The sequence below is a fragment of the Phoxinus phoxinus genome, assembly GCF_949152265.1.
Source record: "Phoxinus phoxinus genome assembly, chromosome: 17".
NCBI classification, from domain to species: Eukaryota; Metazoa; Chordata; class Actinopteri; order Cypriniformes; family Leuciscidae; genus Phoxinus; species Phoxinus phoxinus.
The window spans coordinates 26,378,588-26,392,734 of NC_136892.1; the positions used below are offsets into that span (position 1 = coordinate 26,378,588).

Sequence of the window (14,147 nt, forward strand, 5' to 3'; positions counted from 1 at the left end):
TGGAAATATTAATTAGATTAAAACTGGCATTTTCAGTGAATCGAGGTTTACTTCCTCACTTGCTTTAAAAAAAAAATTGTACTATGCAGTAGGCTATATAGTGTATACTGTGCAGTAAGTAGCTCGTGTTAAGTTAGGGTTATTGCAATAGGTTAATTTGAGTTTGAACTTGTTGCACAAAAGTCTAAATGAGTTGCATGAATTAAGTTTTAAAGTAGTTCTGTAATTTCTAAATTGTGAAGTAGCTACAGTAATTGACCTCTTGAAGAGTTGATTGACCACTTGATGTTGATTGTCTTCATATGATTCAGATGTTGTGGCTTACCAGATAACAGCAGGCACTCAGGTGGGCAACAGCATGCTATGCAGTATTCTGTCTTGCAATCTTTCTTTTCTAAAGTGACTAATGGACTGATTTGTTATTTTTGTATTCATTTTTTTATTTACAATGATGGATAGTTAAATGAATCATTCATTTCCTGCTATTAGGATGTGATCACTGGACACCTCAACTTCTCTTCAAATGCTGACGTCTGGTCAGAGTTATATTGTCTTGACTTGCTCACACTTGAGGTACTCTTGCATCAGCTCATTTCATGCATGACATCATTCCATTATGCAGAGGAGACATTTCCTGCATAATATGCATACACAAAAGTACCTAAAAAAATGGCTGTTGTAATATTTAAAAGGGTTAGTTCACCCAAAAACTAAAATTTTGTCAGTAATTACTCACCCTTATGTTGTTCCAACCCCGACTCGGAACTCAAATTAATATATTTTTTATTAAATCTAAATACCTCCTCCATAGGCTTCTATTGTAATTGAAATTTCCCGGCCCAGAAAGTTAGTAAAGACAATGTTTAAAATAGTCCAAGTGACTACAGTGGCTCAACCATAAGTTTATCAAGTGACGAGAATACTTTTTGTGCGCAAAAAAAAAAACGAAAATATATCAACTTTATTCAACTCTTCATTATCTTCCGTACGGGCCTCTGAGTGAGTTCATGTAGTGTAACAGCGCAGCGCTTCTGGGTTGTACGTCAGAACGTAGGCTCACTATTGGCCAGCATCACACACATAACCAGCGTCGGCCAATAGTGAGCCTACGTTCTGACGTACAACCCAGAAGCGCTGCGCTGTTACACTACATGAACTCACTCAGAGGCCCATACAAGAATATAAGTAGTTGAATAAAGACGTTATTTTTATATGCACACAAAAAGTATTATTGTCGCATGATAAACTGTAGTCACTTGGACGATTTAAACGATGTCTTTACTAACTTTCTGGTCCGGCAAGTTTCAATTACAATAGAAGCCTATGGAGGAGTGAGACAGATCTCAGATTTAATAAAAAATATTTTAATTTGTGTTCCGAAGATGAACGAAAGTCTTGCGGGGTTGGAACAACACGAGGGTGAGTAATTACTGACATAATTTTAATTTTTGGGTGAACTATTCCTTTAATGCTGATACCGTTTGATGTCATCATTATACCATATACCATCACAGTACATTTTTACTCTCTGTGAGTATTACATTATTAAAAAACAAAACAAAAAACAAGCATTGTCACTATATGGCAACATACACTGTAACATTGAACTTTTCAATTCTATTAATTCTGTACATCAATATAGGCTATCATTTATTTTATGCATTCAAATAACAACACCAAAGATCTCTTAATCTACAGCTTTCACAGAATGAAATGAAGTACAAGGGTAATAAATGAATAAATATACTGTAATTAAATCTTAAATATATGTAAATCTTCTCTTCACCTTCCAGTTTTGAGGGAATGAAGCAGGACTTATCGTTTCGACAGGAAGAGGTACGGCTTTTCAATTAGCACCGTTAACACGTAACCTATAGAGACTGTCAACAGCAGGTGACCCAGAAACAGGTAGAACTGAGGACAGAAAACGAGAGAAAAGAAGACAAAATGCTAATTAAAAAGGGCATCCGGAAAGAGAATGAACAGTTCACCGTGATTTGACTTGATCAAAAGTGACAGTAAAGACATTTAGCCTACAGTGCTGCAAAAGATTTCCATTCCAAACCAATTTCTTTTGAACTTTCTATTCATCAAAGAATCTTGAAGAATTTCTTTATCACACTTTCCACCAAAACATCAAGCAGAACATGTTTTCAACATGGGTAATAATAAAAAAATGTTTATGGAGCAGCAAATCAGCATACTAAAATGATTTCTGAAGGATCATGAGACACTGAAGTCAAAAGTAATGATGCTGAAAATTCAGCTTTGCCATCACAGGAATAAATAACATTTTAAAATAGAAAGCGGTTATTTTAAATTGTAATGATATTTCACAATATTACTATTTTGACTGTATTTTTGGTCACGTAAACGCAGCCTTGGTGAGCAGAAGAGACATCTTTCAAAGTCATTAAAGGGGCTTTATGTAAGATTATTAATGTTGGCTATTAATAGCTTTTTTATTGCCAATGTGGGAACAGCTTGTAATGAAACTTAAAAACACAAGACCTTCCCCGACTTGCTAGGTTGTCAATGAAAGCCTTTTAGACTGTTTTTTATGTGAAAGACTCGGGACAGTTTTCATGGGAAAATAAAAAGGAAACTATCATAACAGTGTAATTTAATTAAGCTCATCTGTCGAAATGATGCCGGAGAATCACATTCAGTCACTGTTTTGGCCAAGACTCGCTCACGTCACTATGGAGTGTGTGTACGAGTGCGAGCACGAGCAATAAGTTGCTGGATGCAGTTAATTTAACGGCCACCGGTGTCACTAATAACAAGGGGCTACTAAATTCTCCATATAGCCCCTTAAACAATTGTAACACTTTACTATAAGGTTTCCATTTCAACATTGACATCAATATTTTATTATTAACTGTCCTGCAAGCTCTCATTTGCATTTACTTGAAGAGAATACTTACAAAGTTGAAGTCTGTGTAGTGCATGGTTGTCTCTTGTTTGCCATTATACAGTATAATAATAATGGGGTGGATCAGATAACAGGCAAAGCTGATGTTAGACAGAGGAGCCCACAGGCCTAAAGACAGAATTTTATCCACAAACCCTGTGCAGAGAGATACATATTTAGGTATGTTTTAACAGACACCACTTACATGCATTTTTATTTGGTTGGCAGTTAATTAATTATGGTTGAAAGGTGCTTATTAAAATGATTTGTTATTATTACACAGCTGGTTTCATGCCTCATATCGCTATGTAGTCTCTTCTTACTAAATAAAATAATTTGATTTCAATTCATATCAATGTTCATGTGCAGCCATGTAATAATGGGTAAGATGTACTAATCTTTACCACAGAAATAAACTCCTCAGGGTGATGCAAATCCACTCCTGACTGTACGTTATGCCTTAATTATAATTATTTACTACAATTTGAGTTTTCAAAGCTTCTTGTTACCCCCGTGTCCTTCCTCACAGGCCAGGATGATCCAGATCAGAGCCATGGCCCAGAGCGACCGGTGTATCCCCTGATAAACAGCATGGGGAAGGGACGGATAGGGCGGGACGTCTCTCAGCACATAGGCCAATCCCACTAACAGGGCCATGATTGACAGGGAGCAGAGCCAACCTATGACTACCTGCCACTGTCACATAACAAAAATGATCCGTTAACTGAGTGAAAACTCATTTTTGATGTAAAAACGAATACTGTGACTAAGTAAAAAGTATTAAACACATTGCCTGTTGTTTTAGAAGTCTTTCTTTCTTGGTTGTCATGTATATTCCAGCAAGAATGCCCAGCAGATATGGTCCATATCTTGTGTAGGGTTTGTTGTAGTAATACTGAAAATAGCTTTCGTAGGCCCTGAAAACAAGTCAACCAGTAAAGAATATCAATGAATTACATTTAAATAGCTATTTAAAACATAGGTAACATTTAAAGGGTTAGTTCACCTGAAAATGTCGTTCCGAACCCATAAGACTTTTGTTCATGTTCACATGGAACACAAATTAAGATATTTTAATGAAATCTATGAGAGTTTTGTCCCTCCATTGACAGACTACGCAACTACCACTTTGGCAATTTAAAAGTTCATAAAGAGATCGTGAAACTAATCCAAATTTTCTGAAGAGGCACGAACGCTTTATATGATGAACAGATTGAATTTAGGCTTTTTTTTTACATATAAACATTCATCAACGCACACATCAGTTGTGGTAAACAGAAGCTCAAACATGTTCGCTTGACGTGAAAGAAGCAATGAGGTTCATTCTCGTGTGTCAAGTAGGTTCAGTTGAGCTTCTGTTTATGTTCGCTGATCAATATTTATATCTGAATAAAAGTTCATCTTATAAATGTATACATTTATCTTCAAAAAATGATATAAGGATTCATAAGGATTAGTTTCACAATCTCTTTGTGAACTATGAAGTGTCAAAGTGGTAGTTGCGTAGGCTTTCAATGGAGGAGCAGAAATCTCTCAGATTTCATTTAAAATATTGATTTGTTTTTCGAAACTTACTGGTTTGATAGACGTGAAGGAGAGTAATTGGGAAAAATTGGGGTGAACTATCCCTTCAGGGAACAAAAATCAGACTCTTGGTATTAAAACTGACTCTGCATTGCATTGGCAGCAGCTAGAGGCCATAATCAGTGTTTTAGAAACGCCCGCGTTGCCTGTGTGATTTCGTCTCATTGCGAGTGTTTTCTTAGTAATGCAATAAAGAAAGATCTCTTACAGTGTGGTTGGCTGGTGCACAGGGAGTTGCAGGAAACCGGTGATCAGGGCTCCCGTTACACTGGAGAGTATTAGGAGAACCGACGACACAACGACAAGCACACTTTTGTTTCTGTAAATAAGAAAGAGGTGTTGATTATGACCTGGAAACAACTGGCAGCCTTTACATGGGTGAATCTCACAAAACCTGTCGAGAACATTTCATATTTTACCCCAAAGAAAGAAATGAGAAATCATGGTATGTTTAAAGAAACAAAGCCAATTAAATTTTTTTTTAAATGTTTTTTAAATTTTAAAATGTACAATAATTTGCAACTACTTTTTGCTTTAAGCTTTTAATTGAAGCATTTTTTTTATTAGATTACTTTATACTTTATTATAGTGCCTTTACTCCATTAGAATCTAGTGAAAATCACCATTTGTTAAAAAAAAAAAAAAAAAAAAAAAATATATATATATATATAATATATATATATATATATATATTTAATTATTGTAATGATAAAAAAATATAAATGTTTAGGGTTAAATATGACCCCGACGTGTTTTCATTAAATTCACCCACGTCTAACGTGAGATATAAAGGGTAGTAATAAATTCTGTATTTATGATACAGGAAAAAGGACTGAACTTACAGTCTGTATAGAAAGATCAGAAAAGGTGTTGTTGCATAGAACTGGAAGTCAATGGAGAGATACCACGTCCAGGGTGCACACTTAAAAAAAAATTATTTTTTATTGCAATAATGTAATTTCCTTTTAACCATATGCTGCAAATACATTGATCAGATCAATCAAAAGGTTCATAGACGTACAATGTCTGTGATGGTGAAGAGGTTGTTGATGAGGAGCAGGTTTGACCACCAGTATTTCTTACAGCTGAAGACCTCATCCTCTGCTATAAACCAGAAGACCCCTTTTTGAACGACAGAGAAGAGTCCAATGGTTAGGCACACGATGAAGAGGTGGAGAGGTTGAATCCTGGAAAGAATTAGATGACATACCAAAGGAAGTTGATTATCATAAGATCAACCCGGAACAATTGGTGTAGAACTAACAAATGTCTTGACTGGAAGCTATAAAGATAAAACTAACCGCTTGAACCGCTTGAAGAGGAAATGAGCCACCAGACTGAAGCTGAGAGTGTCATCTGACCTCTGGATGGAGTTTAGCAGTGATTTGGCACTCAGTAGACCACTGACACAACCACACAAACAACACACTGTCAATACTAATAAGCCAGTTATTCTAAGTTGGAGATTATGTCATGCAACATGGTTAAAAGATGTTTTGGTTACACTTTATTACACAAATTAGTAATATTAATGAACTACATGTACTTTCTATATACATGTAGGGTTTGTTTTATGGTTAGTTGCTTGTAATTAGGCATAATTTAGTAAGTTACGCATAAATCCCCTGCTCATCCTAACTGTTAAAAGTAAATTCTTCTGGGCATTTCTGTACAATATAAATGCATTTATTTTTCTGAAACATAAATCACAACTATTATTTATGAATAAATACAAGCATATTATTTAAAACCAATCCAAATAAATAAATAAATAATAATGTCATTAAATTGAATGAATATCCAATGAGAAAATGCATTAAATAATTGCCATATGGCAACAACTTTTCTCAATTCTGTAAAACTGTTTAATACCTTAGTAACTGCATAGCAACACCTTAGCAATGACTCAGAACAACCTAGTATTTACCTACCAACATCCTAGCAACCACTCAAAACACGCTAGTAATTGTATAAAAAAAAGTCTTAAGGTACGTTTACACAACAACGATGTACTAAAAACAGAAAAGTTTTTCCTTTGCGTTTTACATGTACAGATGACAATATTGTCAAAATGATCCCAGTACACACGGATCCGCAAAAGCTACTAAAAACGCTGTATTATGCTGCCATCCCAGTAGTTGGCGATGTCACTTTGTAAAGAAACACTACACGCCTATAGACTAAACATATATTATGCATGTGCATGTTTTCAAAGTTTGTGTTTTCCCCCAAATGGCCATTGTAGTGTAAAAAACGGCCAAAACGCATACAAAGTTTTTAGTTGAAAATGGTGTCATGTAAACGACCCCATAAAACGTTAGACAAAGTTGATGAATCTTAAAAAAACACTTAAATACCGATAAATTATTATTAAATGTCATGTGGCTTAAAAATAGCATATTATTAGTGTCTTTAAAGACTGCCACTTTATTTTAAACAGAGCCATTTTATAATTTTTTATGAATAGCCAACAGGTGAAGGCGAATGATAGTACTGTGATGATCATAGCTTGCTTTTGATCCTGATTGCTTTAATTTCTCCTGGCTAAGACCTGACACTTGACAATGTTTAAATTTGTCTAATATGACATTTGAGCCAGCTCAACAGCCCATTTTTTCAGCAGCATTAGTTCCGGAAGTATTTTTAATTTCTCCCATAGGAAATTCAATAAAGTATATAATACAGTCTAATGTCTTCAACAGAAGCAAATACCATCAATCAACAACCTTGTATCTCACAGTAAGGCTGTCTTTAAAAGTTATCAGTAAAAAACAAATAAATGGAGTTTTTACTTCTGGAACCCGACTGTTGCTCTCTATTGCTAAGTTGGTCTTACCCCAGCAGCAGAAAAGAGTCAACCGCTAGATACACTGGCCCACTGAAGGCCAAGACATACAGAGGGTTCTTCTCTACCATATCCTTCCACCTCTTATCATTATCTACATGGAAACAAATCAAGTGAAACTGATGAAATCAGGTGAAAGACACAGATAACACTTTTCTCTCAATTCATAGTCAAAGTAGTGCATGGATACGGATATCTCCCCCTCGTTCTCACCCAAATTACTCCAGGCACTGAGCTGCACTGTGTGGCCTGAGATGATCCAGAGTAGACTGAGGATACGGATGCCATTCAGAGAGGAATAACTGCTTCCAGAACTTTCCATGGCGAGCACCCCCTGACTGCTGTTCTGCACAGAGAGTGCTTGAAGGCATGATAACACAGCTAAGAAAAGAAAATATGAGGATAGAGGAGGGGGAAATAATGCGTGGAAAGGGCATTAAATGTGAAAAAAGAATCCATTAAAATGGGTAAAATCTGTAGTCACACTTGCTATAAATGCTAAAAAGGGTATCTATATTTCTCTATGTGTGTGTATACTTGCCCTGCTGGTCATTTTCTGCATTTTGATTCCTCGTTTGTGAGGCATCAGGGGCATCACTGCATGCTTTACCCTGATTGGCCGAGCCATTAGTCAAGACAGCGCCGTATTGGTTGGTGTTTGAGGTTTGAGCAAAACCCACCGCTGACCTCACCTCTCTCATTCTCTTCCTTTTTATTAACGCCACATAGATGGAAGCTATGAGAGGAAGTGCCAATAATGCACAGCAAACAAACCTGAGACACATAAAAAAAAACTCTTACACACTTGTTAATGTTTTTGCTCCAAGAAAAACATGCTTATTTGCATTCGCATCCACCCATAACAACATGCATAGCAACCACCCAGAACAACTGCATCAAAAGTCTCAAAACACCTAAGTAACTGCATAGCAATGTACCTAGTAACCACCCAGAATTCCCTATGATCTACCTAGCAACACCCTAGCAAACCCCAGATCAACAGAGTAACTGTATAGTCTCAAAAACACTTTACCAACTGGAACCTAGCATTTACCTAGCAATGCCAAAGCAACTACCCATTACAACCTGGTAACCGTATAGTATCAAAACACCTTAGCTACTTCATAGCAATGCCCTAGGAACCACCCAGAACAACCTAGCATCTATCAAGCAACACCATAGCAAACACCCAAAACGATCAACACTATATCAAACAACCAGAGCTACCAAACAAACGCATGAACTCTCAAAACATCTTAGTCTCTGCATAGCAATTCTATAACAACCACCCAGAACACCCTATCATCTACCTAGCAACGCCATAGCAACCACCCAGAACAACCTAGCAAATTTCTTAAGTCTCAAAAACACCTTAGCAACTTGCAAAATTGCAATGCCCTAGCAACCACCCGGGCAACCACATACAGTCTCAAAACATAGCAACTGCCCTGAACACATAGCAACTGCATAAAAGTCTCAAAATGCCTTAGAAACTGCATAGTAACATCCAAGCAACCACCCAGAACACCCTAGTAATAGTAAAAAAAAAAAAAGTCTTAAAATATCTTAGCAGCTGCATAGCAACGCCCTGGAAATCACAGACACAATACTCTAGCATATGGGGCACATGTGCAGAGCCTCTAAAAGGGACATTGTGGTGGAAAAAAATATGAGATGGCAGGAAAAGGAATGCATTAATGTTTTTGCATTCTGTCGCAAATGTTATGCAGTCTTTTCAAAACTTTGCAACGTTTTTTTGAGGGAACGCAATAAAAAAAAGAGAGAATGCCAAGTTTCTTGCGGAAAAGCTACAGGTTTAAAATATGTTTTTTTCCCTTTAGGTGCTCCGTACATGTGCAAGTATCGTTATCATTTTAGTACTTCTAAAAAGTAAAATAAATAAATAAAAGACTACCTAAAAGGAGCAAACTATAGGAATAACATGATCAAGTGTGCCGGTTTAATAAAACACCCATTCTAAGCTTGAATAACAACATTGTTCACCTGCTCCAGCCTAGAACATCAAGGCAGACTCTCTTGTCTATTCAAAGAGCCCAAAATATGGAGTACTGGTCCAGTCTGAAACTCCAGGGAAAGTTGGCAAAACTGCCCTGCGCGGACCACTCTGTATCACACACCATCTACAGCAATGTACAACTGTACAGTCTAATTTAACTCACCTGCAAACACTTTTTTAGGAATTGCTAATACACCAGATATTGTTAACATCTCTCAGAATGGCAAAACAGTTACACTATTTGAGGTATCATGTGCATTTGACTGGTTTATGGAGGACTCTTACTGCTCTAAGACTCTAAAATATCTGTCATTGGTATCGACCATAGAGAACCTTGGGTACAAATGCCATCTTAATGTGCTAGTGTTTGGTAGGCTAGGTCATGTACACAGGCTGGCGATCCGTGGACTTTGCACTGGGGGGATTTCTAAAAAAGGGGCTAAGTTCAATCAGCAACTATAGGAAGCATGTTCATTTGGAAAAGGCAATGTTTCCTCTACCCTTAGAACTGTATAATCCATAACAATGTGCTGATTTGTTTTAATCTGTTGGATTATTTAAAAAAATTAGATTCCTAATGAAATTTGACTTGTAATGTGGAATAAAATAAAGTTACTCACAGGCAGACTATAGCAGACAGGTCAGCATTGGGGGAATCACTGAGGCATTGAGTCATAAATACGCCCAATGTGGAATCCGGTATCAAGATTGAAGGCACAGAAGGAAGCAAAGAGATATTGTTCTGTTCAAATGCCTCTGCAGAAACAAACACACAAATGTAGACAGGTGTACATACTGTATACCCCCACAAAAATGATAAAGAACCAGAGTAAATCGATCATTTTTGTATCTTGCTTTCAAATAAATTTCACATGGTTCACTGTTTGTCTAATGCAATGAAAAAAATACATTTTAAGGCATAATTGTTTTGTGTACATCAGACACAATGATTTCACTCACCATAAACCACTAGCGTCTGGACGTCTGATTCTGTACAAGAGTCTGGAACACAAACACCTACAAAGTACTCCACCCTGTCCTGCACAACAGAAAAATATCACCAACAATCACTCTTTCATCTCCATTCCAGGCAGTGTCGGGTTGTTTAATCACATTGCAATATTTGTATCACACACTGGCATAATACGCAACAATAAAATATGCAAAATATGTAAAAATATGCAATATTATTGAGGGATTGAGGTGTACATATTGTTTGTGTGAGTGTTCCCGTACCTGTTTGAGGAACACCTGGCAGTACTGTCCCCTAAACTCGGGGCCCTCCACGGACAGACACTCTCTCTGAGATCCAGGTCTGTTCACGTTCCCTCCCACAACATCACTGCCTATCTTACCAAATGCATCATACACTACAAGTGGAGCAGGACAGAGGAAATGAAAACAATCACACCATATATATATATATATATATATATATATACACTCTAAAAAATGCTGGGTTGTTTCAACCCAATTTTGGGTAAAATATGGACAAACCCAGCAGTTGGGTTACATTTTTACATTACATTTTTAACCCAACATTTGGGTTTGTCCATATTTTACCCAAAATTGAGTTGAAACAACCCAGCATTTTTTAGAGTATATATATATATGTATATATAAAACGTATGGATAAAAGAAAAAAGAAAAGATTTTATTTTAATAAATATAAAAATTGATAAGACAAATAACATGAAAAATAAACAGCTCAACTAAATGTTTCAAATATTATCAATCAATAATGGATGAAAAATAATGGATATAATATCATATTAATAATGATAATAATGACTGCAATGCCCTAGCAACCACCTAGAACAACCTACCAACTGTTTAGTCTCAAAAACACATGAATAAAATAAAAAATATTGATAAAGAAAACTTAATTTTTTTAAATAAATTAAATAGGATACATATGAAAAATAAATGGCTCTATAATACGGTATGTTATGTTTCAAATAGTATAAATCAAGAATGAATAGAGAATAATGGATAACAATAAAAATAATGCAAAAATTAATAAAGATACAACATTATTAACATCATAAATAAAAAATACTATAAATATACAATACATAATATGATATATGTGTGTGTGTGTGTGTGTGTGTGTATTGTATGTATGTATGTATATATTTATATATATTGGAAAAAAAGATTATAGGCCTACATAAAATCAAAAATTAACAAACACCTCTAATATATTCTAAACAATGTTTTAAATATTATTAATATTGTTAAATTAAAATGTCTGATAACAGAGTTCCATGAGCACAAAAATGGGTCAAAGTCAGTCAATAATTACGTTCATGATTCTGGGAGTAAAATAAAAAGCAAAGCTCAACCAGAAAACATGACCTCCCTTTAAGTAGAGGTTTTAAAAAAAATTATGCTCCAGTAAAAGCCTGGCATTATTACTTACTCAAAACAGCGTATTTTCTTGGAGTTTCTTTCAGTAATTCCGCAAGGAACGCTTTTGTGTCCCCCGTGCATTTTCGTGACACATTCCAGGCACATGCGTCGTGAAAAACGAACAAGTACATCAGAGTGACAGCACTCCATGTTAACCGTGGCATCTTGTACAGTGATTCATTTTGGCAGTTTCACTGGTTTAAATAATGTGAGACCTGAACACATGATGGGAGAAGAGGTGGACATGTGACCCGTCATTCAAAATGACCATGGAAATCAAATCTGCACGCTTGGATGCTAGTATGGCCATCACACCCAAACCAGACATAATCAGCCCTTTACCACAGGGAAACAAAAGACAAAACAATGATATTTCAATTATGACACCTAAGAGAAACATTTCCCAGAAAAAAAAATCTTATATTCACAAATATTTAAGGCAGGAAGATGAATTAATCTTAACATGTAGCACGTTTAACAAGACAGAAGACATTGCATAAAATTATATTTTCTCTAATGCCTTAGATTTACACTACAGTGCACTGTAAACCTGAATAAGTTGCAAAATAAGTTACATCTATATTTTTAAGTTAGGAAATTCAAAGTAAGCAGAACTTGCAGAACTTCATATGAAGTTAAATCATATGATCTCAACTTAAAAGTTTTTATTAGAGGAAACTTGGCAAGCTTTAGCTAATTCAACAAATGCTAACTTGTTCGTAATACTATAGCTTTGATAGCATTAGCATAGCATAGCAATTGCTGAATGAATACTGCAATACAGACAATTTAACTGTACTACTTTACAACATAACAAACTCTTCTTAATTAGCATTACAAAGTATACTAAACACCAATAAACCTCCCACTTAACATTAATCTTGCACAAAAATATTATAACATTTAATTTTTTGCATTTAATCTTCCTTTCGAGTGCCATGGCAAAGCTTGCTGGGAAATAGAAATCCCAGCCCAGTTTAAGATATATTTAAGTTTGTCCAAATTAAAAGAAACAAGTTCATAAAACTCAAAACAATGAAACATTCAGATTTCTTCAAATGTTTTAGTTTTGTTAGCTTAAAAGAAAAAGAAATTTCTAAAAACTCAAAAGTATAAAAATAAAAGTTCATTTAATTGAACTAGTTTGTTTAATTTAAGTTTTCCCTACTTGAACCAATTGGATGGCATTTTTTTGAGAGTTAGGGTACAGTGTGATTTGTTTTAGTCACATTATAGTCAACGTCACCCCTGCCAACATGAACGCATCAATCACACCGTAGCGTTTCACACTGGTCCCATATTCTGAGAGTCCACACTTTTAATTCCCTTGTAACAATGGTGACCAAGACCAGCGGCTAACAAGAAAATGCTTTCAAGCTAATTAAAATAGGCCCAAATGAGATTGAATGAATTTCTGAAGTATACAAAGTCCTCACTTAAAACATGTTAGATATTCTGAATCAACATGCACCAATGCTACATTTTCCATATATCCTAATCATTCGTTAACAAACATGTATTCAGTACTACAATGAGCTCATTGTTTCTGCCTTAAATTAATACATTGTTAGCTAACTGTGATTTGTATATGTACATTTCTGAAATACATTGGACTTGGACACAGTCACCTCTAATAACAGATCACTCTAAATTATAATGTAGAAGAGGCATGCATTTTCTGTAAAGCTGCTTTAAAACAATATTTATTTTGAAAAGCGCTATACAAATAAATGTGAACTGAATATTCCTGTTTATGTATCATTTATTAATGATAACAGTTTTATTTTTTGCACAAACATAGAACAAGGTCTACCGAACATCAGCAAGACATTCTATAAAACAGAACAACCACTGTGAATGGCTTCTCTCATGCACATATGCGTCCTCGTATATCCAAAGGAAAATGAGAGCAAAATACAGCGTTTCGAGATGAAGAAAAAAAAAGAAGAAAAGAAACAAAAAGAACGACTGAGCTCATCATGAAGTGAAACGTTGAAATTAAATGCTATAGCTGAGTTGGAGGGGTAAAAAAAAGCAAAAAATTGTACAGCTCGATTCACATTTGGCCTAAACATTCATTTATAGTGAACGCAGCATTTGTTGCTCCCCCCCCCCCTCCCCCGCCCCCACTTGTATCACACTAAGCATGTGAGTGAGTGGAACATTATACTTGACATGCTGCTCAAAAAAAAAAAAAAAAACATTTGGACGTTGATGTCAAATCTACATTTGGCTTTTGAGCGCCGGAGGCACTTGACCACAATGTGTAGTATATAAGCACTTATGATTTACTGATTTCATGAATGAGAAACCTACGAGTGGGGTGTCACGTACTACAGGAAAGAAACTTATAAATGAACATATTCAGGATTTGT

At 35.5% G+C, this 14,147-nt stretch overlaps 1 protein-coding gene across 1 annotated transcript; it reads right to left on the reverse strand.

Moving 5' to 3' along the window:
- Positions 1-438: 438 nt before the first annotated feature.
- Positions 439-11,936, reverse strand: oacyl (O-acyltransferase like; the record flags this gene model as incomplete). The annotated part of the gene is made up of 15 exons (XM_079586756.1): positions 439-1,914; positions 2,928-3,070; positions 3,424-3,610; positions 3,708-3,831; positions 4,707-4,817; positions 5,341-5,420; positions 5,520-5,685; positions 5,800-5,901; positions 7,335-7,437; positions 7,557-7,724; positions 7,885-8,117; positions 9,981-10,116; positions 10,321-10,399; positions 10,597-10,730; positions 11,783-11,936. 15 exons carry the CDS (start codon positions 11,934-11,936, stop codon positions 1,816-1,818), a joined length of 2,019 nt encoding a protein of 672 aa, XP_079442882.1. The 3' UTR covers positions 439-1,815.
- Between the last annotated feature and the right edge of the window lie 2,211 nt (positions 11,937-14,147).